Source organism: Lagenorhynchus albirostris, chromosome 9 (assembly GCF_949774975.1).
Source record: "Lagenorhynchus albirostris chromosome 9, mLagAlb1.1, whole genome shotgun sequence".
Classification (NCBI taxonomy): domain Eukaryota; kingdom Metazoa; phylum Chordata; class Mammalia; order Artiodactyla; family Delphinidae; genus Lagenorhynchus; species Lagenorhynchus albirostris.
The window spans coordinates 47356153-47383292 of NC_083103.1; the positions used below are offsets into that span (position 1 = coordinate 47356153).

At 50.0% G+C, this 27140-nt stretch overlaps 1 protein-coding gene across 18 annotated transcripts in view; it reads right to left on the minus strand.

Moving 5' to 3' along the window:
* The window catches only part of PPFIBP2 (PPFIA binding protein 2), a 158886-nt gene that overhangs the window by 75948 nt on the left and 55798 nt on the right, over window positions 1–27140 (minus strand). For 2 of the 18 annotated variants that reach the window (XM_060159771.1, XM_060159770.1), the window contains exons 1-2: window positions 18570–18700; window positions 18110–18322 (exon numbers count right to left, since the gene is read on the minus strand). The exons of 13 other annotated variants lie outside the window; for them this stretch is intronic. In XM_060159771.1, the coding sequence (XP_060015754.1) occupies window positions 18110–18157 (48 nt within the window). In that variant the 5' untranslated portion in view covers window positions 18158–18322; window positions 18570–18700. Of the gene's footprint in view, window positions 1–18109; window positions 18323–18569; window positions 18707–18816; window positions 18934–27140 lie in introns of those variants that run through there. 3 more of the 18 variants (XM_060159775.1, XM_060159773.1, XM_060159776.1) reach the window with 3 other exon arrangements.

Here is a 27140-nt window from a genome sequence, read left to right on the forward strand (position 1 = left end):
CTCATTATCTATGCAAAACCACCCACCTAAACAGGAAACCACAGGATTTCAAAACTACTACAAGGAGGACCAGATCAGATGCCACTGATAGGCATGCCATAAGAGGTGGCAAAAACCACCCCCTGGGTGACCTCACCTTTGGCTAGAAAGGCCTTGGTGGAACTCCAGACCCGGCGGTGCTTGGCGTGACTGGGCGTGTTGGGTCTGGTTTAGCTGGAGGCACAGCTGGCCAGAAGCACCAGTAGCAATAAGGGTCTACTCTTTGAGACCAGGGAGCTGGTACCATGCACTGAGGAACTATATGGGAACAACTCCTAGCACAGATCTTGTCTCCTGACTCTCACGCCAAAGTTCTCCAGAGCCGAGGCACACCTCACGGCGTAGAGGCCCATCCTGAACATCGCAGGGAGCCTGGAGGATGAGGGATGCCAAACGGAAGGCCCTTCATCTACTCGCACATCCCTTTCAGAAGTGGCCGATCGCACCCCTCAATAAGGGCTCTGGCAGCCAGGGTGGCACGTGGAGTTGCTGCAGTGTTAGAGCTGAGAGGAATAAGCTAAGATGAAACGCCTTGAGAAGAACCCAAATGACAGCCAGAGGGATCTCAAGGGCCAAGCAGAGGGAAAACACAGGAAATACCAAGTAGTCGGAAACCATGGAAAACAGAGGAAAGGGAGATTTGAGATGGCAGTCGAGAGGCAAAGCTATAAAATGCCCTGAGCTAGAGACAGGAGCTGCAGTCACTTCCTGGGTGTGTCTGCCCTGGCTGTAGGCAGGGAGGAGGGAGGTAGCTGCTAATGGAACTGAACTGGCCCAGTGCTATGACTACACCCTTCTTCCACGAGGAATTTAAGGGCCCAAACCAGAGGCGCACAGTAGGCCATCCAGGGGCTCAGCGGTCTGAAAAAGCAGATCTTATTGCTAAACGGGGAAATGACACTCCTTGACACCTGGGCTGGTCCAGAGGAGTCAATGCTCCAATGTTCGTAAGGCGGGTATCCTATATCCCAAAGGAAAGTCACGATTGTAAAAGGAGAATGTCAGAGAGGAGACCAGGCACAGAGAAGGGCCCAGAGGTGGTCCCCTTCTCCCGAGCCCATTTCGCCACATTCCAACCTTCAGAATGGGCTTTCCAACCACACCCCACCTGCCCCATTAGGAAAAGATACCTCCTGCCTTCCCTCGTCCCATCCCTTCCCCAGTGCACTGCCTAGGTGAGGGCAGGTGGCAGAGCCAGGCCTGGTTCCAAAAAGAAACAGGGAGCAAGAAATCTGCATTCCAGCCGTGGAGCGTCACCTGTGAGGGAAGCACTGGCTGTCTGTTGATGGTGCAGCGGGAGGGTGAGCCCAGGGGCCACTTCCCAGGGCAGCTGTGCCAGGCACAGGCCAGACGGACAGGGCACCCCTGCCATTCCCCTGCCTTTTCGTCTAGCCCCTCTCCAGTCTGCGTCTTGTTCAGTGTTAGGGAAGCTCTTTCATACCATAAACAAAGGGCCTTAGCAATCACTAATGGCTTCTTTGTGTTGATGGTGGTTTATTATTGTTCCATTAATTAATATTCCAGTCATCACACGGTCAAACACTGACTAGTATCCAAAGATATAATTAGAACCTACATTTCTCAGAGCCTAACAAGAAAAGAAAGGAAATAGCTCTTAAGCAGCAGGTCAATTGCTTCTCTGTCCAAGAACTCACATGATGGTGACTTTCAGAGGAGAGAGACTGAGAACAGAAAGGACCCAGGCACCCAAGTGAAGCTGTGTGGATCCAGCGCCAGTGCCAAAGTCAGCACATGCAGAGGGCCACCCACCGCTGGCAGCTGGTACTTCTCCAGCAGGAGGCGAAGGGAAGGCTCCTTCCACAAGACTCCGGCCAGCTACCGCACCACCTGGGCCTCAGTCAAATGGAGGGCAGTGTGTTCGTACGATAAAAGACCTACCCACGCAATCACCCAGAGAGGCAGCTAGTTGACCAAAAAAAAAAAAAAAACAGGAAGGAAGGAAGTTGATATCGTAAGTTCAGTTAACTTACGTGCCATAGAGTCTATAACACGTGCTAGAAGTAGATTAAAATAAAAACTGAATCTACTCTAGCAGCCAATGGAAAAAGGGAAGCACAGCTGAGTTAAAAGATGCACAGATCAGTAAGACAAAGTCAAGCTAACTGCCTAGGAGAAGCACAGCTCTTCCTAAGGAAGGGAGAACCATCCCTTGTTTCCACAGAGAGACTTTGCGTAGTGGGATAAACAACATTCGGGATGATACCCTCACAGTAAACAGAGCCCAGCAGAACTCACTGCTTTCCTGTGATGTTCTCAAAATAGGTCAAAGGTTAGTGGATAACGCGGGCCAAAAACCAAAGCAATTCTATGGAGACCAATACAATGTGGTCCAAGTACCGTGCTCTAGACACAAAGTGGGCACTTAGGCAGCGCTCACCATGTGCCAAGCACTGTCGAGAGCACTTTACGTATATTAATTCATTTAATCCTTCCCACAACTCTACTAGATAGGTACTATTTTTATTCTAATTTTACACTTAAAGGAACTGAGACACAAAGTATACGAACAAGGCACAAATGGATTATTTGCCCAAGTTACCATGTACGAAACCAGTAGGCTCTCTGTTACAGCTTGAGGAACAGATCAGTATAAATTTTGTTTTATACATTGTGATTGTATGAAAGTTCACTTAAAATAAGGTGTAAAAATGCTGTCTGAACCTAAACATCCATTAATAGAGGAGTGGATAAACTGTGGCTCACCCATATTATGGACAATTTGTAGCATTTTAACATGAGGCGGATTTTTATGAACCATCATAGAAATACAAGACATATTGCATAGTGAAAGCAGCAAGATCCAGGGAATCACGCGGTGTGACACTAGAGAACAGTACCATCCAGCTCCGCAAGCACTGATGTATCTATGAAGGTAAATAGATCCAGTGTCTGGAAGGCTACGGAACAACCCTCAACAGTGCTCTCTTTTGGGGAAGTTTCTGGGCTACGAAAAGTTGGGAGTGGGAGGTTTGGTCAAGAGGGGCTTTAACTATAACATTTGAGCTTCTTATAAAAATGTTTGTGCTTCCCTGGTGGCGCAGTGGTTGAGAGTCCACCTGCCGATGCAGGGGACGTGGGTTCGTGCCCCGGTCCGGGAGGATCCCACATGCCGCGGAGCGGCCGGGCCCGTGAGCCACGGCCGCTGAGCCTGCGCTCCACAATGGGAGAGGCCACAGCAGTGAGAGGCCCGTGTACCGCAAAAAAAAAAAAAAAAAAAAAGTTTATTTACTTAATTAAAATATATTTTAAAATCTAGAAGCACCGTTTGAGTAGCTAGAACAGTTCTTGGTGCTTTTTTCCTCCCCTAACAGACCTGAGGGGCACATCCTTCCCCAGCAGTCACACTGGCCCATGTGGCTGTGCTGCATGTGGCAGAAAAGTGCCTCCCTTGACCCAAATCACCATTGTAGACGAGCAGGGCATCTTCCTCTCATACAGTTGGCCAAAATCACTGCTGTTCTCTAGCAAGCTTTTGAAAGGTATCAAACAAAAGTGAGATGGAAACAATGTCCCAGAAAGAAGTCTGCCACATCGTTATCTCTTGCTTTTGGTGAAGTTCAGAGTCCTGTGTTTTCACATTCTACAGAAGATGGACAGCTCTCAAGAAAACTGCACTCAAGCCTTAGCTGGGCACAGACCAGGATAAAACACCACCTCTGCTTGAAGAACTTGGAAGGCAACTGAGAACAGGGCCAAGAAGAACATCTTGTTGAATGCCAACATCTATTAGCCAAAGGTGAGGATTTGAGTTTTGAGTGAATAAACGCATACTCCTTATTCCAGTAATTGGGCAACAGGTTCAGTCACTTTTGGGCATCATTCTTGGATTATAAAATGGCTGTATCATCAGGGCATAAAAGGCCAGAAGGTTATGAAAATGATTGATAAACATGTTTAAAAAGACAGAGTCGGGACACAGCTCTGTTTTGCCTGACTTTCAGAAGAGCTTGCTTTCTCACAGGCTACACCTGCTTCCTTAATTCTAACAGTGGAATTGTAGTAGAAGTCTGGGATCAATACTGAGATCATCAACTGGGTCCCTGAGTGATTCCAGGTTTGGGAGTCTCTGAAAAGTCTTGTCCGTATTCTCTATCAGGTAACTTGGTGATAGAGTAGTTGCCCAGCTCTCCATGCATAAAGTCAGATGGAGAGAACCATGCCAGCATTCCACGGAGGAGGAGAAAGTCACACCGAATTCCGAAGGATGCTACGTGCTAAGTTTCGATTCCTCCCCGCTCTGGGATGGCAAGTGATCTGAAGGAGAGTTCTATACTGTTCTACCCTGTTAAGGATGCTCAACCCATTGATAAATATAAATTAAAAAGAGGTCATTTTTACTCAACTAATGATGTTAAGCCCCTAGGCTAGACCTGTACAGTGGACTTCTGATGTACTAAGGTGTGATATACATACATTTGATCAAATTTTTCTCTTCTGTTTTGATGGTTATTTCTACAAATGTGACAGAGGGAAAAATGAATCTTCTCATCCAAACTTTCCATCATCAACGCTATGCCTGAAACTATAATTCACGTTAGTTACCTGATATAATATTGCGTGGGACCAAGAGATACTGTGAAGGCCAGGGATCTGCGTACCCTATGGAGGTGAAATGGCAACTACAGATCGACATTTCCACGTCCTCTCGCAGAGCTTATTGAAGAACGCCACAGTGAAACATACTCCCTCTCTCTTATATCACAGAACTAAATCAGCACAGGGAGTTCTTTGTGTGTGTATATTGTCAATAACTCAGAAACTTTAGCCAAGACTACTGAAGTTAAACCCCCTTTGCTTCTATCAAAATTTTACCCTCAAGAGGCTGGACAAAGTCTTGAATAAAGGAATCCATCTTCTAAAACCCAGATCTCTTGGAGGCAAATATAAAACACAGCTCAGAAACGTCACATCAAGGTCTTCCCCAGATGCTCAAGATAACTATTAGAGAAATGCAAATCAAAACTACAGTGAGGTACCACTTCACACTGGTCAGAATGACCATCTGCAAAAGTCCACAAATAATAAATGCTAGAGAGGCTGTGGAGAAAAAGGAACCCACCTATACTGTTGGTGGGAAGATAAATTGCTGCAGCCACTATGGAAAACAGTATGGAGGTTCCTTAACAAATTAAAAATAGGGACTTCCCTGGTGGCGCAGTGGTTAAGAATCCGCCTGCCAATGCAGGGGACACGGGTTCAAGCCCTGGTCTGGGAAGATCCCACATGCCGTGGAGCAACTAAGTCTGTGTGACACAACTACTGAGCCTGCGAGCCACAACTACTGAAGCCCACATGCTGCAACTACTGAAGCCCGTGTGCCTAGAGCCCATGCTCTGCAACAAAGAGAAGCCACCGCAACGAGAAGCCCGTGCACTGCAACGAAGAGTAGGCCCTGCTCGCAGCAACTAGAGAAAGCCTGCACGCAGCAACGGAGACCCAACGCAGCCAAATAAAAATAAAAATAAATTTAAAATACCTTTCTTTAAAAAAAAACACAAAAAACTAAAAATAGAGTTACCACATGATCCAGCAATCCCACTCCTGGGCATATATCCAGAGAAAACTCTGATTCAAAAATATACATGCACACCAATGTTCATAGAAGCACTATTTACAATAGCCAAGACATGGAAACAACCTAAATGTCCATAGATAAAGAAGATGTGGTGTATATATACAATGGTATATTACTCGGCCATTAAAAAAAAGAATGAAATAATGCCATTTGCAGCAACACGGATAGACCTAGAGATTATTATACTAAGTGAAGTAAGTCAGACAGAGAAAGACAAATATCATATGATGTCACTTACATGTGGATCTAAAATATGACACAAACGAACTTACTCACAAAACAGAAACAGACTCACAGACACAGAAAACAAACTTATGGTTACCGAAGGGGAAAGGGGGTATGGGGGAGGGATAAATTAGAAGTTGGGGGACTTCCCTGGTGGTGCGGTGGTTAAGAATCCACCTGCCAATGCAGGGGACACGGGTTCGAGCCCTGGTCCGGGAAGATCCCACATGTTGTCGAGCAACAAAGCCCGTGCGCCACAACTACTGAGCCTGCGCTCTAGAGCCCACGAGCCACAACTACTGAGCCGGTGTGCCACAACTACTGAAGCCCGCGTGCCTAGAGCCCATGCTCTGCAACAAGAGAAGCCACCGCAATGAGAAGCTTGCACACGGCAACAAAGAGTAGCCCCCGCTCACCGCAACTAGAGAAAGCCCGCGTGCAGCAATGAAGACCCAAAGCAGCCAAAAATAATTAAAAAAAAAGAGAAGTTGGGTATTAACATATACACAGTACTGTATATAAAATAGATAAACAACAAGGTCCTACTGTATAGCACAGGGAACTATGTTCAACATCTTGTAATAACCTATAATGGAAAAGAATCTGAAAAAGAATATGTGTCTATATCCATATAACTGAATCACTTCGCTATACAACAGAAACTAACACAACATTATAAATCAACTATACTGCAATTAAAAAAAAAAAAAGGTCTTCCCCAGGCCTTGGGGGTGATGTTGCTGAGAGTCCCCTGGAACAGAGACAACACAGCACCTTGACTCTTACAGACTGTGGCCCTCTTTCTAGAAGACCCAAAATACTGTTGATGCTGAGACCGGGCAGGCCTAATATACAGCTCCAGCCATCAACAGGCTACAGTGGGGCTACCTTCTAAGCCATCTCTAAATGGAAGAGAGAGGCTTCAGGATGATGTAGCAGCTGTGCAGGCTGACCCACGGTTGGGGGTCATGGAGTTGACCATGACAGTTAATCAGACTCAGTGATTAGGAGAGAAGTGGGAGGATGGAGAAAGGACCGTGTGGGTCCAGGAAGCACAGGACTGACCACCGAGATTCCAGTATGGACAGAGTCTCTATATAAAGGGCATTTGGGGCTACACAAAGACACTAGACTAATCTGAGTCCTGCCTCCACCTCTTCCACGGGTCAGTGAATAAGGAGTTTACTCTTGGTTAAGTCCCTCACGCACCACGAGCTGAATGCTAGCAGGCGCAAGAAATAAAATAGGTTTTCCGTATCTTGGGGGACATTGCATTTTTATCAGGGATGTGATTATCAGAGGATATTTAAGGTTCCCCCCCACCCACCGGACACACAGGCAAAACCCTTATCATTAGCTGCAAAAAACCCAGACTAGTCAATTTCCCTCTCGCTCTCTTGCTAAGAGAGAGGAACAGGCTGGGGTCATTACCTTTGCTATAACTACGTGGCACGAGTGAGGGCTGCCATCTCCTTAGAGATATTCTCACCCCTTCCAACCTCCTGATGCAAAGCTTAGATGGTTGGAATCTTTCCTCTGCATTTTTAAACTTGGGAACAGAAAATGGTAGTAGTTGTGCTACAAGGTTCAAAGGTTGTCAGTGGACATGTCTTCTTCCAGGTGGAGGAAGTTGGTTTGCAGCAGGAGTAAGCTATGAAGCCAACACACATGGAAACACAAATGAAAGCCGAGAGAGAGACCGACTGGTGGCATTCTCACCCCTGGTTCATGCTGTCCAAAGGCAATGATACATCCCTGCCCTTCCTGTTGGTCCCCTCTTGGCCTACACTGGTTCAAACCGAGTTTCTGTTACTTGCAACCAAAAGTCCTGGCTAATGCATTTGTCTCAAATGGTGATCAGTCAATTGACTGAAATTTACTCCTCTGGAAACAGATTTACAAGACAGCATTCCTGCTATTTGGATATAGTACTGAATTACAAAGGGATTCTACCTACCATTGCTTGATTTGCTTGAACTGGTAAATTTAAAGACAGAATTGTCAGTTCTGAGCCAACTATAGTTAAAACCAAGATCATCATCAAGGGCTAATAGGGATCTACTTTGTGGCACAGGGTGTGTCTGTGTGGGATGCATGCGGATACAAAAGGAACCCATTCTCCTTTGTGTGTGAAATGGATGACTTTCTATCCACCACCTGTTGGCCTCCATTCTTATTTCCCAAGCAGAACAAGAAGGTTAATTCAGGGAATGATACAAGATGCAACAGGCCCATGGCATCAACTGGGTGTGTGTGTGGGGTGGGGAGAGATGAAATAAACAAAAATAGGTTAAAACACAACAAGAAATAAACAGGAAGCTAAAGTAGGGCTAAAAGATATAACGGTGGATGGGAAATGAATAAATGAAGGGCTATAAGAACATAGAAACACCTGACAACTGTTTAAGAAGCTACGTTGAAAGAATTAACACGTCCTGTATAGCTGTACAAATGCCAGGTCTGAGAGCTGCAGCTTCCCTGTTCCCACCCTTTGCTCAGCTGGATTTCAAGGCAGGGGATCCCTGGGGACTTTGTTGGGGGGGGCTTCCATATTCATGTACAGAATTCCGGCAGCCTTCTCCTCTACAAGGTAGGACCTCCTGCGCAGAATGATGGCTGGGAACGATTAAGAGGTGAGGCTGCATTGACCATGCACAAGCTCAAGTAGGTCACCTCATCTCAAGCTTCCCATCCTTTAAACAGAGGAGATCATACCTCACAGAGTGACACAGATGATCAGTTAGGTCATTAAAAACAAAGACGTGTGGGAACAAAAGTGCAGAAAGCTCTTTAGAGCAGGATGCTCTAATATTTCCTCCATGTAATATAAACAGTTTTTGAATGATCGTGGAAACACGGAACTCATTGAAATGGCTTTGTTTAAACTAAAAGACCAAAATGCAGTGAAGACACAGCTCTTCCCTTGCACTGACAGCTTTAATGAACTCATTCTTTTTATGCAAAACAAAAGGCGGCAACATTTCTCATTAGGACACCTATGAAGTATCTAAAGATCTGAACAAACAACCCAAAGGAACAATAACCAAAATACTTTCGGGCTGGAAAGAAGAAAAGTGCCTAAGGGACAACACAGAACCCATTGTTAGCTAAGAGCCCTGGAATCATGCCTGCGGTGCACAGCTTCGAACCTGTTCACTTTCCATCGTCTCTGAAAAGATGCCCACGTTTGGAGTTGCATCTACAGGAACACAGTTTATAATGAGCACAGTGAAAATTTCAATAGCTAATAATGACTAATCATAAACACTTGCATTTTTCTTTCTGTTCCAATCTGAAAGTCAGGTCCCATTTAGGTTAAACATGAGCTTTCCAGCTGAGCTGTGCCCCCGCCCCCAGCAGCCCCCTCAGAGCCATCACCCTCTGACTCTAGTGGCTGGTCAGCTTCCACGATGCTTGCTCGCTCTTGGCCTGGTCCTTCCACTGGAGCTTGGCAAAGGGACGGCCACATTAGGTCTCTGCAGAGTTCTGGAGGGGGTGCTTGGTGGCACGGATGGGGGCCGTGCAGAATCCCCAGGAGTCTGACTCCTTCACAGCCTGGCTGGCCTCTGCTGGCCTCTGCGTGCCCCCCAGGTGTGCTCTGGTACACTCTCGGGGATGCTGGGTGAGGGTAATGTCCCGCGGGACCTGCTGACAGCATGGCACTACACTGAACACGGGGAAAGAGCTGGTTCCAGAACAAACAAGTGGTGCGGAGGAGAGGTCGCGTGGCGGTGTCATTCGGTATGCGAGCACGGAGTGCGGGAAAAGCCTAGGAAGTCAGCTCCCCGTCAAGGGGATCATATCAAATCCAGAAAACCCACCTCAAGAGCGCCATGGCTGCCGAGCACAGGGGAGATGTCAAGGTCACTAAGGCTATACTTCAAGCTCAGGACCACCACTCACACAACAAGCTTTTGAGAAACTTGGAAAATGTAGACCTGAAAAAATAAGGACCAAAAAAATAAAAAAGAAGTGGATCATAGAAGCTACAGTTTCTATTACATGGCTCAGGTTACCCATCACCAAAGGAATCAAGCAGAATGAATGCAAGCAGGTGCTTGTAAAAAGGAAAACTCCTCCTAGATGTTTTGGTTAAGGAATTTAAGGCCTTTCTGGCAGTTATTATAAAACCACTTTTTCCCCAACAAGGAATAGCCAAGCCCATCCACTACCTCTGGCAGAGTTAAAGAAGTTTCTTCAAAATGCAGCGTGAGTAGAGTACAGTCAGGTCCTTAGCTACCAGGAGCCCAACAAGAGAGAGATCCTATCCTGACCTTGACCTCCTTATGCCCTCCGCCTCTCTTACTTGCAATTATATATAAGGGGAGGCTAAGTGTCACTGGTGGGGTTGTCACTATCAAATGATCACCATCAGGGAAGAGCAAAGCAAATTTCATGAATAGCAAATTAAATAGCTTGGTCAACCAACGTTCACATAATCATGCTTCATTCAGTTATCTATTCAGTGACTAAATATTCCTGAACACCTACTAGGTGCCACTCCCTGTGCTAGGCAGTCCCTGCCTTGAAAGAGCTCTGTAGTCTTACACTGAGACATGATAAGTACTGTAATAGTTTTGTTTTGTTTTCTTTACATCTTTATTGGAGTATAATTGCTTTACAATGGTGTGTTAGTTTCTGCTTTATAACAAAGTGAATCAGTTATACACGTACGTATGTTCCCATGTCTCTTCCCTCTTGCGTCTCCCTCCCTCCCACCCTCCTATCCCACCCCTCCAGGCGGTCACCGAGCTGATCTCCCTGTGCTATGCGGCTGCTTCCCACTAGCTATCTATTTTACGTTTGGTAGTGTATATACGTCCATGCCTCTCTCTCGCTTTGTCACAGCTCACCCCCCCATCCCCATATCCTCAAGTCCATTCTCCAGTAGGTCTGTGTCTCCACTCCTGTCTTACCCCTAGGTTCTTCATGACATTTTTTTCTTAAATTCCATATATATATTTGTTAGCATACGGTATTTGTCCTTCTCTTCCCGACTTACTTCACTCTGTATGACAGACTCTAGGTCCATCCACCTCATTACAAATAGCTCAGTTTCGTTTCTTTTTATGGCTGAGTAATAGAGTTAGTTGTGTGTAAGCCAGCAGCAGTGGCATAGGGGAGGGACGAATCGATTATGCCTTCAAGGGAGAGGAGAGGCTTTACAGTGGAGTCCCCACTTGAAAGACTGAGTCTTGAAAGCTATGAAGGACTTCCCCCAGAAGAAGAGAGAACAGCATCTTTGGAAAGAGTCCTCCTGATACAGATAGGCTATCCATGAAGCCACGATCGCCACCCTTCAGATATTCTGGTTTCCCAGAACACAGAAAACAAAGAATATTTTGACAGTCTATCTATAAGCTTTCCAACCAAGGGGCTGGTGTGATGAACATGAAGGTTCCTAACTGATCATCCTGGGAAGCAGGATTTGGAGGTGAGAGAAATGCACTGGATTCACCAAGATCTTGTTCCAAGATCATAGCCTTGCATAAGCTTAGTCCTTGCTGAATTCTCTTGATCAGGTGGCTGGATGTGTAAGGAACCTACAGCACTTGACTGTAGGAGAAGTGGTATTTACAAGTGTGCTAGTATCTTGTGAAGGGAGCATATTAAAGCCAGGAGCAGAGTAAAAACAGGAGGCTCTTTGAGTGGTGCTCTTTCCTCATCTTGCCAACTCCAAGAGACACACTGACTCATGATTCTTAAAAATACCTGTCGGAGACAGAGGGGCAGCATCAGGTGCCAGAGTTGGGGATGGAGGAGCAACTGTGACTGTTTCAGCTCAGCTGGAGGCATTAGAAGTAAACGGCCTGATGCATCTTGGCTCCTGAGATAGAAGGTCCAGGCATTTCATCAATCAAATAGCATAAGAGAAAGATCCACAGGTGGAAAATGTGGGATTAGGTAAGGGCCAAAGAGAGGAGCTGGTCCTTTGGTCACAAGAATTTCATTAAACCTACAAGATGCCCAAATGGGAATGAATTCCAGGGAAAATGGATGGGAAACGTTGCTTGGGAAGTAGAGGCAATAAGAACATTATAGAAGGACTTCGAAAGCTTTCTTAGGGACAAAGCCAATGTGAAGTGGGTTTGGGAGTGACCAGGAAGGAGTAGAGATGTTGTTTTTAGCCTGCTCTTGATTTCAAGATTCCTGATGGTGAAAGGAGGGTAAGTTCTATAAGGCAGCATGGAGAGACAAAGTACACGGTCAGAGACAGTTTTGTTTTCTCTAAGAATCAAGGAGAAGCATTTTCTGCCAAGGACATGGGACAAGGAGGCAGGGCAAAGAGAAGAAACAATCGGAGAACAACGGGACGTGGAATAGCACTGGATCAGGAGGACAGGATACTGGGATAGCCTTGGTGGAGAGAAGGGACTCCTGACCCATGAAACCAAAGGAAGCTGAAAAATGATGGCTGTGGGGACTTCCCTGGGGGCGCAGTGGATAAGAATCCTCCTGCCAATGCAGGGGACATGGGTTCGAGCCCTGGTCTGGGAAGATCCCACATACCGCGGAGCAACTAAGCCTGTGCGCCACAACTACTGACCCTGTGCTCTAGAGCCCATGAGCCACAACTACTGAGCCCGTGTGCCACAACTACTGAAGCCCATGCGCCTAGAGCCTTTTTGTTGCTCCGCAAAAGAAGCCACCGCAATGAGAAACCCACACACTGCAGCGAAGAGTAGCCCCCGCTCGCAACTAGAGAAAGCCCACGTGCAGCAACAAAGACCCAAAGCAGCCAAAAATAAATTTATTTTAAAAAAAATACGCTTTTCATATTCCTTTAAATAAAAAAGAAAAATGATGGCTGTGAACACTGTTACCTTTTGTGGTGGTGGGGAGGGAAGATGAGAAGTTCATCTATGTGTGGCTAATTTTTTTCAATGAAGTAGGTAGTGACATCAGTTGAGAGGGGAGTTCAAGGTTGGGGACAAATGGAAAAGTGTGAAAGAGCTGATACAGGGACGGGGGAGGGAAGAATGCAGGGATGAGTCAAGGGACACCCCCGCCCCCAAGTGCCGATGCCAGTTCATGGAACTACCAATGGCTGTGCTGCTCTGGAGCGCCCGCCCAAGCTCTTCAGCAAATGACCCTGGTATGATGCCCCTTTGCTAAACCCTGCTGGGAAAGAGGCGTGAGGGCCTCTCCAAATAGCTGGCAGACAGGAGTCACAGATGGCAAAATTCTAGCTCCTAAATTATGCTGGGGAGTATGATGGGTGGACATTTTGGGTGCATTGGCTAAAGATGGGATGTACCCTTAAGAAAATGGGGACAGCTAGAACCCTTGAGTAACCATACCCACTATCATCCTCCTCCTGGTCTTGAAAAATCTCTGCCCAGAATCAAGTTTGGGCGCATGGCTCTAGAGTAACCAGAGGCTGTCAGTTGTGACCGAGGTCATCGTCACCATAACATCCATGAAGCATTTTCTAAGCACTTTACATATACTGAATTATTTATCCATATTTTACAATCAAGAAAATTGAGCCCCAGGGAGAGTAAATCAATTGTCCAAGGTCACACAGAGCTGAGATGAACCCAAGGAGTTGGATACAGGATCCGCGTTCTTAGCCAGTGGGAACAGCTTTCACAGAAGCTGCTGCCTATTTCAAGTTTAACTGCACTCTGACTTGAGTACAAGGCAAGTCAATGTCTGGGGCCAGGATGTCTCTGCAGCTCTCCTGGCCCAAGTGGCCAGGCTACTGGATCAACCGTTTGAGCACCAGATGACACAGAATAAGTCTCACATTAGCAGTTTGAGTTCATCCCATACTGTGTACTACAGAACCCAAGCCAATTGCATGGGGGAGCCATGATGATTCCGTTTTTTTTCTTAGGGGCTGGGGGTGGGGTGGACGGGGTTGTGACTTCGGTTTGGAGTTTGGCTCCGACACAGAGTCCTAGAAGCCAGCAGCAGTGTGAAGATGCTGACAGTGCTGGGATTTCTGTTCCTGGGAAAATAAACTCCTGCTCAGAGGGCAGCGGGTGGACTCCACAGACCCTGCTTTGTTGCTATTTTGAGAGGTTCTTTCAGGACTATGTGGGTTGGAGCCACTGATCTCAAAGCAGGGCAGGTGTGAGCTGTTTGAGAGTCAGTCAGGAACCAAAGAGCTGAGGGGCGGAGACCCTCTGGATGCTTGTGGTAGGAGATTACCTTGTCCCAGGGATCTGGCTGTCGGGGAAGGCACTGGAGGACCAGCCCTGGTCAGCCTTCTCTCAGCAGACCCTGGGGCCTCTGGCTACTTATGGTGGGCCAGGTCCCAGCTGTCTCCTGCCGATCTTTGCTTTGAGACCTTGACCTGGAATGTGGAAAGGGGCCTAAGCTGAAGGAATGATGGCCTAAGATGCACTCCTAGGAGAGAAGCAAACTGGTCCCATCTGTTCCTCTTTCAATATCCTCCTTCCTGGTAATGCCCAAGAGCAGTTAACTTTTATGGAATGTTCCTTACGTGCATGGTTCTCTGCTAAGCGTTTAACATACATTATCTTACTTGATCCTCATAAAACCTGTATGTGGCCGGCACTATTACCTTCCTTATTTTATAGATGAAGAAATCCAGGATTTGAGATAATATGCCTACGATCACAGAGCTAGTACGTGTGGCAAAGCCAAGAGCCCAACCCAGGCTTTACTTCCGACTGCATGTTCTTAGCTAAAACAGTACGCAGTAGCCCGTCCTCCAAAGGCCACGAGACAATGTCTCTTTTCTCACCAAACGCTTCCCCTCTAGCTTTGGGCCTTCTTAGCCATAGGCATCTCCCCTTACTGTCCCAAAATTCAAAGACTGTCTTGCTCCGAGGCATTGACCTCTTGGACTGGTCCAAGGGCAAGGGCTCCCAGCCTCCTACCAGGTCACACCTCATCCAGGCACCTCTTCTGCTGGAACCACCCCGTGTGTGGGAACACGAAAGAAACAGCATGTTTCCACCTTCAAAAACCTGGGCTAAGAGAAACCTGCTCTCCAAGCCACCCCAGCCTGAGGAAGCACGTGGGAAGGGGGTGGGTGAGCCAGGCAGATGGAAAGCGCTGGGCACCCAGGCTGGAGTCCACTGCATGCAATACAGGGAGGAGGTCAGCAAAGGACTGATGGAAAAGGAGAGCCCGGATGGAGTCAGATGAAGTGGGTGGGAATTAGGAGGAGGACATGGAGGTAGAAGCTCAGAAAAGGCAGGGACTACATGTGGGAGCTCGTCAGATATAAAGAGATGAAATTAAAATAAATATAAATAGATATAAATGATGAAACTAAAAAGGCAAGTGGAGGCCAGGTTAAAAAAATGTCTTAGGGCTTCCCTGGTGGCGCAGTGGTTGAGTCCGCCTGCCGATGCAGGGGATGCGGGTTCGTGCCCCGGTCCGTGAAGATCCCACGTGCCGCGGGGCGGCTGGGCCTGTGAGCCATGGCCGCTGAGCCTGCGCGTCCGGAGCCTGTGCTCCGCGATGGGAGAGGCCACGACAGTGAGAGGCCCGCGTACCGCAAAAAAAAAAAAAAAAAAAAAAGTTTTAAAAGCCAAGCAGGCAGAAAAGCCTCGGCTTTCTCGTCCAGACTAAGGGCAAATCCTGGGGCTTACGACCAGGGTCAAAGGATGAAAAGGGATTTTTATTTATTTACTTGTGGTACACGGGCCTCTCACTGTTGTGGCCTCTCCCGTTGCGGAGCACAGGCTCCAGACGCACAGGCTCAGCGGCCATGGCTCAATGGCCCAGTCGCTCTGCAGCATGTGGGATCTTCCCCGACCGGGGCACGAACCCGTGTCCCCTGCATCAGCAGGCGGACTCTCAACCACTGTACCACCAGGGAAGCCCGGAATTTTTTTTTTTTAAAGGGGATTTTAAAAAGAAGAGTCTGGCAGTTGTGTTTCAGGTAGAGAATAGGAAAGATACTGATTATACTGCCTATGACATATCCAATACTTTGTGTGTGTGTGTGTGTTTAATGCTCCTTAAAAGTAGAAGAAAAATGTTTTGCTATGAGTCTTTCCCAGGGGCTTTGAAGTCTCCTCACTTAGAGCTTCGCCCAGCAGACTTCCCACCATCCAAAAGAGTCAGAGCTCACAGCCTGGGTCTCAGGACTGAAAGAACCTCCTTACATTGCCTCGCATGCAGAATTAATTCCTCCACAGACAGAACTTCTGCACAAGGTACAAAGGTACAACATCTGTCCCAGCGGCTGGGACATGGCACCTACAATCCCAGGCACATCGCGGCTGTTAAGACCTCCTGGTTAAAAAGCTTCAGCTGGATACAAGAAAATAAAGAGTAAGTGATAGGAAGTGCACTTACCTATTTCCTCCAAAACCTTTTCAATGAGGCTTTTTCATTTCTTAAGACAATGGATGAGAACCTTTACCAAAATGTCTGGTCACCTCAGCATGCTCTCTGGTGACTGCAATGCCCCCATCCCAAAGCTGGGATGGGGCTGAGCACAAACAGGATTTCTGCTGCATTCCAAACCCATAATTTTCTACCTACTTGGCCATAGAAATGAGGAAAGAGAACTGGACTGGGAGACAGAGCAGGGCTGCACCACTTACAGCCATAACACTAATAGCCACGAGGTTCCTAGCCTTTCTTGGGCTTTTTTTCTTTTTTTGCGGTACACGGGCCTCTCACTGTTGTGGCCTTTCCCGTTGCGGGGCACAGGCTCCAGACGCGCAGGCTCAGTGGCCATGGCTCATGGGCCCAGCCGCTCCGCGGCACGCGGGATCTTCCTGGACCGGGGCATGAACCCGTGTCCCCTGCATCGGCAGGCAGACTCTCAACCACTGCGCCACCAGGGAAGCCCCCCTCTTGGGCTTTTTTAAATGAGGGGTTTGTACTAGTTGATCCCAGCAAGCCCTCGAGCTCTCTAATTTGGTTCATTTGCCTCACTTTTCGTGACACAGCTTACCATACACCATATCACAGCTAGAGTAATTTTCATAAAATACAAATTAGATCCCCCAACGTATCTCATGCCACTTCCCTACTACAAGTCTCCCATTATACAAACGACGTCACCCACAACCCTTACTGTAGACTTCCGTGTCCTGTGTGATCCGGAACCCACCCCTAGCTCCTAACCATCACCGCGCTCAGACGTGTTCTTCACCCAATTTTCCACCTGACTCACTCCTACTTCTTCAGTTTTCAATGAAGTGTTACTTCCTCAAAGAGGGCCCCTGACTACTCCTCCTCAATCAGTAACAGCCCTTGATGATGGCTACCAACAGTTCCCCTTCTTGGCTGTATTTATCAACTTGTAAATTTCAGGCTTATTTCCTGGGACTATTTAACTGGGATCTCCCAAGTGGTAGATGGGAGATCCACAAGAGCAGAGACTGGTTCTACTTTGTGCTCACCACTGGACACCCAGTACCCAGAACTTGATAAATATTTGCAGAGTGAGAAGTGCAGAGGGCACACGCCAAAGCAGGCCCAGGGTTGGGGCGCTGGGGTCGGGGACCTTCTGAGCCGGACACTTCCTGTCCCTTCTGTTCTACAGTTACAAGGTCAGGTCTCTTATCTGTCAGCTGCTTTTGCCCTTCCTCCCTCTGAAAACATTCAGCCTCAGTGTGAAAATAGATGGATACCCATCCTTGCAGCTCAAAGATGGTGACAGAAGAGTGAGCCTGGGTTCTGTGAGTGCAGACGCTACTCCAGCCCCCAGCACTCACCCCACACTCTCACGCTCAACCCCTACAGAGTCGGCAGGAACGACTTGCAATGCCAGCCCTTGGCCTCTGAGAGACACGCAGAAGAGGACTTCCGAGAGCCTCCCCCCCCGCAACGCAGCAGCTCTTTTGGCTGACAGCACACTGACTAATCTCCACACCAGATGACTTCCGAGCAGAGAAGAAGCCCAGCAACTTCTGAACCCAGTGCGTTTGAAAGGCAGCGGCCTCTCCGCATCCTCACACCAGAAGTGCTGGGCACCTTCTTCTGGTCACGGTGTCTGGAGCCTCCAACCGTTCACGTGCTCAAGTTAAAATAACGAACTCTCCTCACTTCATTCTTGCCTTTCTGCACAGAGGCTCATTCACTAGAATGTCAGAGGAGAAACAAAGACAGCTGACTGTTTTCTCCCCTAGTGTCTATAATTAGATTCTCATGGAGAACTTAGCCACGACAGGGCTTCGCCGGACAAACACCTCCCCCTCCACACACGCACACGCGCGCACACACACACACACACACACACACACACACACAGTGTCTCTCCCCTCACTCATCTCCACGGAGACCCAGACAAAGCAGCCAGTCACTTACCCTCTTCAGCCACGCGAAATGCTTGTAAACATCAATGTCCCCATCCATGCTGGGTACCCATGTCAGCAGTTAGATTCCTTGGTTGAAAAAGCCCTTTTTCTGGCCAGAGACCAAATTCTCTCCTCTTCCTTGCTTCTGCCCCCTCCCTCTCAGGAACGTCAAGCTGTGTTCAAATTTCCCCAAGTCCCCTGGCCTGCGTCCGGCAGCCTTTCCCTAAACAGTTTCAGAGACACAGTGGCTCAGACCAGACCGTGCTGCTCCTGTATCCACCTCCCACCCCCCCGGACACACACAGGCACCAGCTCAGGGACACAGAGCCTGCAGAGCAGGGGAACCTAGCAGAAGGCGGGGGGGGGGGGGGGGGGAGACAGACTTGGCCAGGAATTGTAAACACACACACACACACACACACACACACACACACACACACACACGGGAACATTCTTTTCGGTGATAATACCAGAGCCTGCCAGAGGGAAGCAGTCCCGAAGAAAATTCCTCGTCTGGCTTCCCCCTTCTGGAGTGGCTGGAACTCATTAGGGAGAGACCCCGGTTTCCTGTCTCAGCTCCACTCTGCATTTACCCACAGGCTCCCAGCTGCTCTCAGTTTATTTGGGACTGGGGAGAGACTAAAAATAAGCGCTGCTCTTGGAGGAACTGCTGGTTCCCACACACAGCCTGACTCCCACCCAGCAGCCCACGCCTACCCCTCTTCCTTCAGGCTGGTGTCGGGCTGTGCCCTGAGGGAAGCCAGTGGTTTCCAAATAAGAACAAATTCAGAAGCAGCTCCAGTCTGGGTTCTTGGCCCTGCTGGGGGTTTGCCGTCCTGGGCACTGGGGGTGCCGTCCGGTGCTGCAGCCTGGGAGACCTCTGCTGCCAGCCATCACCACAGGGCTCCCCAGGGCCGCATTCTGCACGGGAACAGACGGGGCAGAGCTTCTGTCAAGCGCCCGCCTCGCTGGCTGTCCCCAGCCCAGACTAGCTGCTTCACAAGCCAGGTGAGGCCACCTCACGTGTGTCCGTGAGATCTAGGGAGCACTCTGGGTGGGAGCCTTGGGAAGGCAGCAGGCTGAGGAGACGGGGAGCTGCATCTGCCTTCTTCCTGGCAGGTCACATGCTGGCTTGCCAGGGTGGTCTGTCCAGCATTCCCCACAGGCTGCCCCCCACTTCCTCACATTCCCGCCTCCTCTGAGAGCTCCCCTAAAAACAGCTTTTCTCCCTTGCCCAGCCCTCAACGTGTGGCCCTCGGCTCTGACTGGTTATGAAAGCAGTCTTTGATGTGGGTGCAATGGGAACTGTGGTTACACGCAAGGGCTCTGAGCTCTGCTGCCCGAAATGACTTGCAGACACACATCTTGTGACTGCGTGGGCCTTCCCGGCGCCCTTGGGGGTCACCAGGGGGTTTCCTGGAGCTCCCACCTGAAGAGAGGGCTCTGCTGGGTGTTGGCATGCTGCTCAGCACGGCATCTACGCTGTCCATAGCCCAGCAGCAGGGCCCGAGGACAAGGCAGAAAACACACAGTCCCCGGCAGGCTGGCCCAGCCCACACAGAACACAGAGGCGGCAGGAGGAGGGCTGTGGCCAGCAGCGGGCACGAGGGGAGGAGTAAATTCCTGGAGACACACCCAGATCAGAGGCCAGAAAGGAAAAGCAGGCTCAGCTGCCATGCCCTGAGCTCTAGAGCCTTCTTCTGGCCTCTGGCCCAGTTCCAGAGCGCAGCCCGGGCCTCACCCGCCAAGGTTCCCTGCCCAGAACTAGAATAGGATGCGTTAGTCAAGGTCTCTAAGGCTGCAGGGGTGGGTAGGCCATTTTACTTTTTTCTGTCTAAAAACCTGGGAAAGTCCAATGAAGAATTCATTTGGTCAACACACATCTGCCCAGCATCCAAGGCAACTGAAACCAACTTCTTGCCCTGGGGGAAGAACCTCCACACGTTATGTGAAAAGGTGTTCCTGGGGCTCTGGGGAGGAAGAGGCAAGACAGCTGATCTGGGGGCTGTATGGGGAGAGGTCTGCCCACCCTTGGCGGGGGGATCAGTGTCCGCTGGTAGGTTCTGGTGTGAGAGGAGGAAAAAGAGGCGACCAGGCGGCAACATGGCTGCCTCTCAGCCTCGCTGACTCCGACCTGCCTCTGGGGAAGCTGGCTTCCCGGCACCCCCCCCCCCCCCCCCGTGTCACCACCTGCCCTGCGGCACTGAACCACACCTGTTTACACGTCTGGCCACTTCACCAGACGGGAGCACATGTGTGAGCCCTGATTCACGGCTCTGATCTCCACGCCTAGCACGATTCCTAGCACACGGTAAGAACCTGAACGTTCTCCGCGTGAAAGAGTGAGGCTCAAATGGTGAGACTGGAAAGATAAACCTGAAACTCTATGTGGAGAAAACGAGTTTCCCCAGGGTAAAGATGCTCGACTCAGAGAAGACAAGACAGAGCCAGCTTCATCTATTAGCTCAACTCATGTGTGATGAATGGGGGTGGGGAGTGAGGAGGGGAGAAAGGGAAAGGAGGGAGGGAGGGAGGGAATCGAGACAAGCTGCAGCTAAATTCTTGGCATATTTTTACGGTATCCTCAAGTAGCAATTCTTACCTCAGGCTTTTTTTTTTCTGAAACCCCTAAGTATACTGCACTTCAACTCAGAATCCACGAGATAGCACTCCAAAGGCCTAGAAGCAAAGCCATGGCTGCAGCCCCTCACTCCGAAGGCCATCCCAGCCGGGGGCTCCTCACCGTAGGCCACAGAGGGGATTCGGAGGATCAGACAGGCCCTTGAGTACGTTCATAAAATGTATAGAAAGCACTATTTGGTAGGTATAAAGCACTATTTCTCTGAAATAGTTTTCCTCAAGTCATCAAAATGATCCATGACTCCCAAAAGATTGAAAGCCTGGATTTTATCTGGTCTAAGTAGTTACTCAGAAAGATTTAGGCTGCCCTTATTAAGGCAGGATGGGGGCGGTCCTACTCCTATAGCACCGCCCTGTGAGGTAGAGACACGCTCAGGGACTCCCTGGATCCATCACTAAAGAGAGACGTTTTCAGGAACCACATAGTCTACATCAATAGGAGTCATTACAGTGACCCTGGGGCCCTCGGAGCCTTCCCCAAAGCAACTCGCATCCACCAGACTCAACTCACTACCGTCTGGAACACGAGGCAGCCAGCTGACGGCAAAGGGCAGGCAACTGAGCATTTGGGGAGCAAAAGCACAGCTAAGAGGCCAGAGTGGCCAGGGGAACTCATATAGACTGCCCTCCTCCTTATCCCTGGGTCCAGGAGGGGAACCCAAGAAAGTCACTTATCTGGCCGGAATCCCATGTATGCGTGGGAATGACTGGGGATGGAGTTCCTGAGATTCTCCTCCTCCTGCCAGGGGCCAGGAGTCAGCAGCATCTAACTGGGCACAACTGTGGACCGAGAAGGGGTCACGTGCTATTCCGCTCACCTCTCACTGGCATCCTGAGCTCCAGTGCAGCCCTGAGCCTTGGCCTCTGGGGCACGGTGACAGGTGTCAGGACGGACCTAGTAAGTCAGACGGGCTTGTGCCCTTCAACAGGTGCGCTGCACCTTGGGCCTGCCTCTTGGAAGAGGAAGGGGAGGAGAGGGAAGAGCTAGCCTGAGGTCACTGCTCCTTGGGGCTGGCAAGTAAGTCCTGCTTGTGAAACAGGCATCCTGGCCACCGCAGCCCAGGTCCCCAGGGTGTCCAAGCACGAAGACCCACCTCCAAAACGAGTTAGCAGAAGGGGCGGCACACTGCCCGTAAAGGGCCAGATGGCAAATGATTTAGGCTTTGTGGGCCATATGGTTTGTGACAGTCGACTCCCATTTGCAGCGCAAAAGCGGCCACGGCCAGTGTGGAAAGCAGTGAGGGTAGCTGTGTTCCGGCTCCACTTTTTTTGGTGAACGCTAAGATTCAAGTTTTATATCATGTTCACATCAAAAAATTGTCTTCTTGTGATTTCTCAATCACTGAAACACAGACAAATTATGCTTAGCTCACAGGGAATAAGAAATAGGCAGCAGGCCAGGTACAGGCCATAGACTGCTGACCCCGGGGGGAGGATGCTGCTCCTCTATCTTTAGTGCATCACCAGGGCTAGAGGCCTTTCTTGTGAAAATGCAGATTCGGACCCAGCAGGTTGGGAATGGGGCCCGAGACTGTGCATCGCGAACAGGCTTCCAAGCGATGCTCATCTTGCTGGTCTCGGGGCCATATCTGAGGAGTAAGAGGTTAGGAGACTACTTTCGGAAGGTCTTGGAGCCCAGTGTACTGAGCAGTCCTGCCTGGAAGTGGGACTCCTCTGGAGCCTCCCTACCTGCTAGCGGGTGCCTGAAAGGGAAGGAGGCCCGGTGGTGTGCTGGCAAGACCTCTTTGTGGGCAGAGGGTTGGGGGGGTGTCCACATGCTCAGACCTCAGGTCATGCTAACCAGGCAACATTGCCCACCACGTCCCCTGGGCCTGAAGCAGGGGATTTAGTGGGGAAGGATTTATCTGCTCCTTCACCAGTGTTTGCACATTCTTGATCATTTATAAACATTGGTTCTGAGGGACTGAAACAGTCTCAAGTCAAGTCTGAAAGAAGCCAGATCTCTGGAATTTAGTAAGGTACAATTTACTTGGACGGCAGGGAGAGAAACCCAAAATCCAGGAAAATTAAAACTGCTAAGTTTGCAGTGGCTGAAAGCCCCCAATCTGCGGTGCTGTGACAGGAAAAAAACATATTCAAAATCCCCCAAGGTACAGGAAACTTCTCTAGGGCAGGGCCTGACAGACACAGGGTCAGGAAATGGAGGCCACCCTAATTAATAGCGCACCAGCAAAAGGCATTGGAATTAAAAGGTGTTTGGAGGGCTTCCCTGGTGGCGCAGTGGTTGCGAGTCCGCCTGCCGATGCAGGGGACACGGGTTCGTGCCCGGTCTGGGAAGATCCCACGTGCCGCGGAGCGGCTGGGCCCGTGAGCCATGGCCACTGAGCCTGCGCGTCCAGAGCCTGTGCTCCGCAACGGGAGAGGCCACAACAGTGAGAGGCCCACATACCGCAAAAAAAAAAAAAAAAAAAAAAGTGTTTGGAGAGATCTTCTCGTCTTTGACAATAGAAGGTCAAGTCTACGCTCCCAGGACGGGCCCTCATCCCTCTGGTCTCCTTCCCCAGCCACAAACAGTGGAGGCCTCCCGGGCCTACCCTTTATCCACTGGGTTCCAAGGAAAATAATTCTTTTTGCCAGCTGACTCAGGTACACTGTCCAGCGGCTTCATTAATGAGAGGAACTTATGTCCTCTAAGCGTTGGGAGGGGGTCGGGGGAGGCAGCTATTTTCTCACATAAAGCCCATACCTTCTTCCTTGGGCTTTTAGACTTTCCAGCATTTGTCCCCGACTCCCACCTAGTGGCTTCTTCCAGTATTGCACAGGGACAAAGAGCCTCCCCACAACCAGCACACCAGCCTAGCAGGAGTCCCTTGGGAGAGAAGCACAGGAAAGAGCGCGCTGACACCTACAACTCTCGAGCTCTCAAGTTCACACCTATAGTGGTGAGGGCAAGAAACACGCACTGGAAATGGGCTCACATAGGCTTCACTTATTTCTTTTTTTGAAAAACAATCACCAAATTTCCCCTTTTCTAACATCCAGAAAGCCAAGATTTTCCTATAAAACTCCCGTCTGTGACTTTTCAAAATGAACATGTTTGCCACATAAATACCCCACCCATCTCTTGCTCCTGGCCCTGAGCGGGGAACAGAGACGAATCGCAGGGCACAAGAAACTCAAGCTCATGGTTTATAATTCGTAAAACAGCTTCTCCCCCACCCCCGCCTTTTTTTTTGTAACTCCTCTGGCTTTTTAATACGGTGAGCAGATTTGCTTCTCTGGCCGGAATGAAAGACTGCAGGCTGAACCTAGCGGGAACGTCGGGGCGCCGGGAGCTGAAGGAGCCGCCATCTGTGACAGGGCGGCTGCGCTGACAACTGGGGTGGCCGTGCACCCTCCTGGGCTGGTCTTTTTGTTTCTGGAGAGACTGGTTAAGAAGGTAGCTGAGAGCACGCGAACATCTGACGGACAGACTGACACAGGTCAGCACACACCCTAGAGGGGCCTTACTTCCCTTACAGCCAGGCCCAGAGGAAGCTGCCGATTCAGGGCCTCCCATTTCACGGCTCCGGAGATGACCAGAGACGGCGGCCTCGGCCGAGCCCCGACACGGGGCAGTTGTGCCTAGAGGGGCTCCCTAGCCTGTCTCCCCTTTGCAAACCTAAATGTCTAGACTGAGGAAGGCAGGGGCTGGTGGCTACCAGGGGGCCGCTCTATAGCCTTTAAACTGCAGGACTGGAATGCGTGGCCGGATCCTGCAGACGGACTGTCAGACCAGCTCTCATTTCCAGTAGGGAAACTGAGTCCCAGAGGAGGGAAGAGAGGTTCACCCGTGGCCACATGCGAGTGGCAGACAGCCGGCCTTTTGCCTCATCCCACACCGCCTCACCCTGGTTTGCTCCCCTCCACCTGCCCAAGCACGCTGACCAGGACACCTGCACCCTGGCTGAGGAGAGCATGGGCCCTCTGGGAGGCCACACCAACTCCACGAACGCTGCTTCCAGAGGGCGGCACAGAGAACAGCCCCTCTGGAGCGTCTCTGCCAAGGCCCCCCGCCCTGGAGCCCGGGCTCTGCCCTGACGTGCCCACACTCCGCGGCTGCTGGGTTTACCTGCCTTTCTTCAGACTTCACCTTCAGCCCCCGAAGCCTCAGGTCTTCACCAAAAATCTCCCTGACCCACATCCGAAGTAATGAAACAGTGGAACAGACTGATGCCTTGCAAATGACGAGTGTTTGCGCCCGACTATTAGAGAAGGCCCCGGAGCTGCTCCATCTGCAGACCCTGCCGGCTCTGGTATCGCTTGGGCATCTCCCAGGAACCTGGGTCACCCGCCCGCTTCCCCTGCTAGCTGGCTGTTTCCCCAGCCCTGCAGGGCCCATTGGAAGCTGGCTGACCAGCCCTTTACGGACTCCACTCTCCCTGAGGGCTTCATCCCCCAGGTCACCACAGGCCTAGGGGGCAGCTGCAGGGAGAGGAACAAGGCGGCCCCTTTCTGGAACTCAGCTCCATTCCCATCACTGCAGAGATGCTGCAGCCTTCCAGCCTGGGCCTCAGCTTCACCCTCTACGAGTCCTGACCCTGAGCTCGGCCCCGTCTGCCAACCATGAAAGAGGCTCACACTCCTCTGCTATCACAGGACAGCCTCACTGATGCTTCTCTGCAGGCCAGGCTCCGTGATCCCAGCTCGCCTTGGTCTCCAGGAACCTTTCCTATACAAGAGCCCCATCCGAAGCGCCTTGGCACTCCACCAACTTTCTGAGGCTAAGCCCAGAGTTCAGATACTGAAACTGTGCCCCATAGAGTTAACAGAAGCTGATAATAGAAATGATTGAACTTGTCTTATAGAACAACAGATAAGAGAACAGCTTGCTAAAACCCCTTTGCTTGTAAATTGCCTTCATTAAGTTCACTTGTTTTTTTCTTTGTTTTCCTCCCTTTAATTGCATACCAGCCCAGCTTCATGCAGCCCAGCTGTTTTATAGGAACTTGGAGTCAGCTCCTGCCCAGTGTGAGCCGGGCAGGGACTGGATGGCATCACCCTAAAACTGGGCCTGCGCAGATGTCTAATGAATGGCCTTTTGACATCAAAGGACTGGAAAACTCCACCCTCAGATGATGCTACGGGCCTCCATCTGGAATATGCAGAAGCATTAACCCAGATGAACCTGCGCAGAACACCGATTTCCTCACTTTTTCCCTACTTCCAATCACCTCTCCCCTAAGACCACCCTCTTATCCCATAAACACTCCAACCCCCTCGCCTTCAGCGAGGCAGATCTGAGACATTCTCCTGTCTTCTCCCTTGGCTGCCTTGTGAATAAACTCTTGGCTGTAAACCACAGCATCGCAGCATTTGGCCTGCTGTGCATCAGGCAAACAGACCTGGTTGGGTAACAGGGGAATCCAGGCCCTTTGTTCCTTTCTTCATTGAAGTCCCAGAGGGACCAGCTTAGAGAGCCCCGCACATACCCTTGCAGGCCTGAAGCCCACCTTTCCTCATTCTATTAGGGGCCAAGGAAGGGAGGACCCTGTTTTAGGCCCTAAAGCCCTGGAAACTTGCCCACCACCTAGCACCACTGAATCCTGGGCAGTTCTGTTCCACGGATACTTGTCTTTAGGATGAGCCTGGCTTGTTTGTAACTATTCCCAGGCCGAGAATCCCTGCTGCTGCCGGCCAATCTGTGTCCAGCCCGGCCAGCACCCAGCAAGGAGGAACCAGCCCCACTGTAAAGAAACAGCTGCCCACACACGGGCTTTCTGACCACGGTGCACTAGGACCACAGCTCCCTCACCGTTCAAGACATAAGGGCGGGGGCCCAGGACTAGTCCGCTATGTGCTCGAACCGCCAACCGCTTCCCCACATCCACTGCGGCCTCTTCAGCAGCCCCTATTTCTGTGTGCTACAGCTGCCAGTATCTGTGACTGAATATCCCAGTTACAGTTACTGTTGAACAGTAACAGGAGACCACGATTCCTGCCCTCTCACCCCAGCTAATTATTGGCCCTTGGGTGGAGACCTGACCCAAGGGCAGCTAATCCGATGCAACAACCTTTAGAAAAATCTCTCCAAGGCAAGCATTCCCCCAACCATTGTAAACAGACCCCGAAACAGATCTGCAAATCTAAATGCAAGCTGTTTTCTGCAATGCATCTTCCAAAACCAACCACAGCTGAGCATAAATGAAAATCTTCAATTTCTATTTCTTTTGCAATTAACATTTCTTCATAGACCTGGAGGGCCTGGCTCAAAAATTATGAGTTAAGCCAATGAGATTCTTTCCTTCAGGGGTTAACACACACACACACACACACACACACACACACACACACAGCAAATAAGAACTTGTCAGTCAACAAGAATAAAATCACACCTAAAGGACATGTGGCAGTCGCCCTGAGCTGTCTTCCTAAGGGACATTTATTTCCCCCCCTCCATC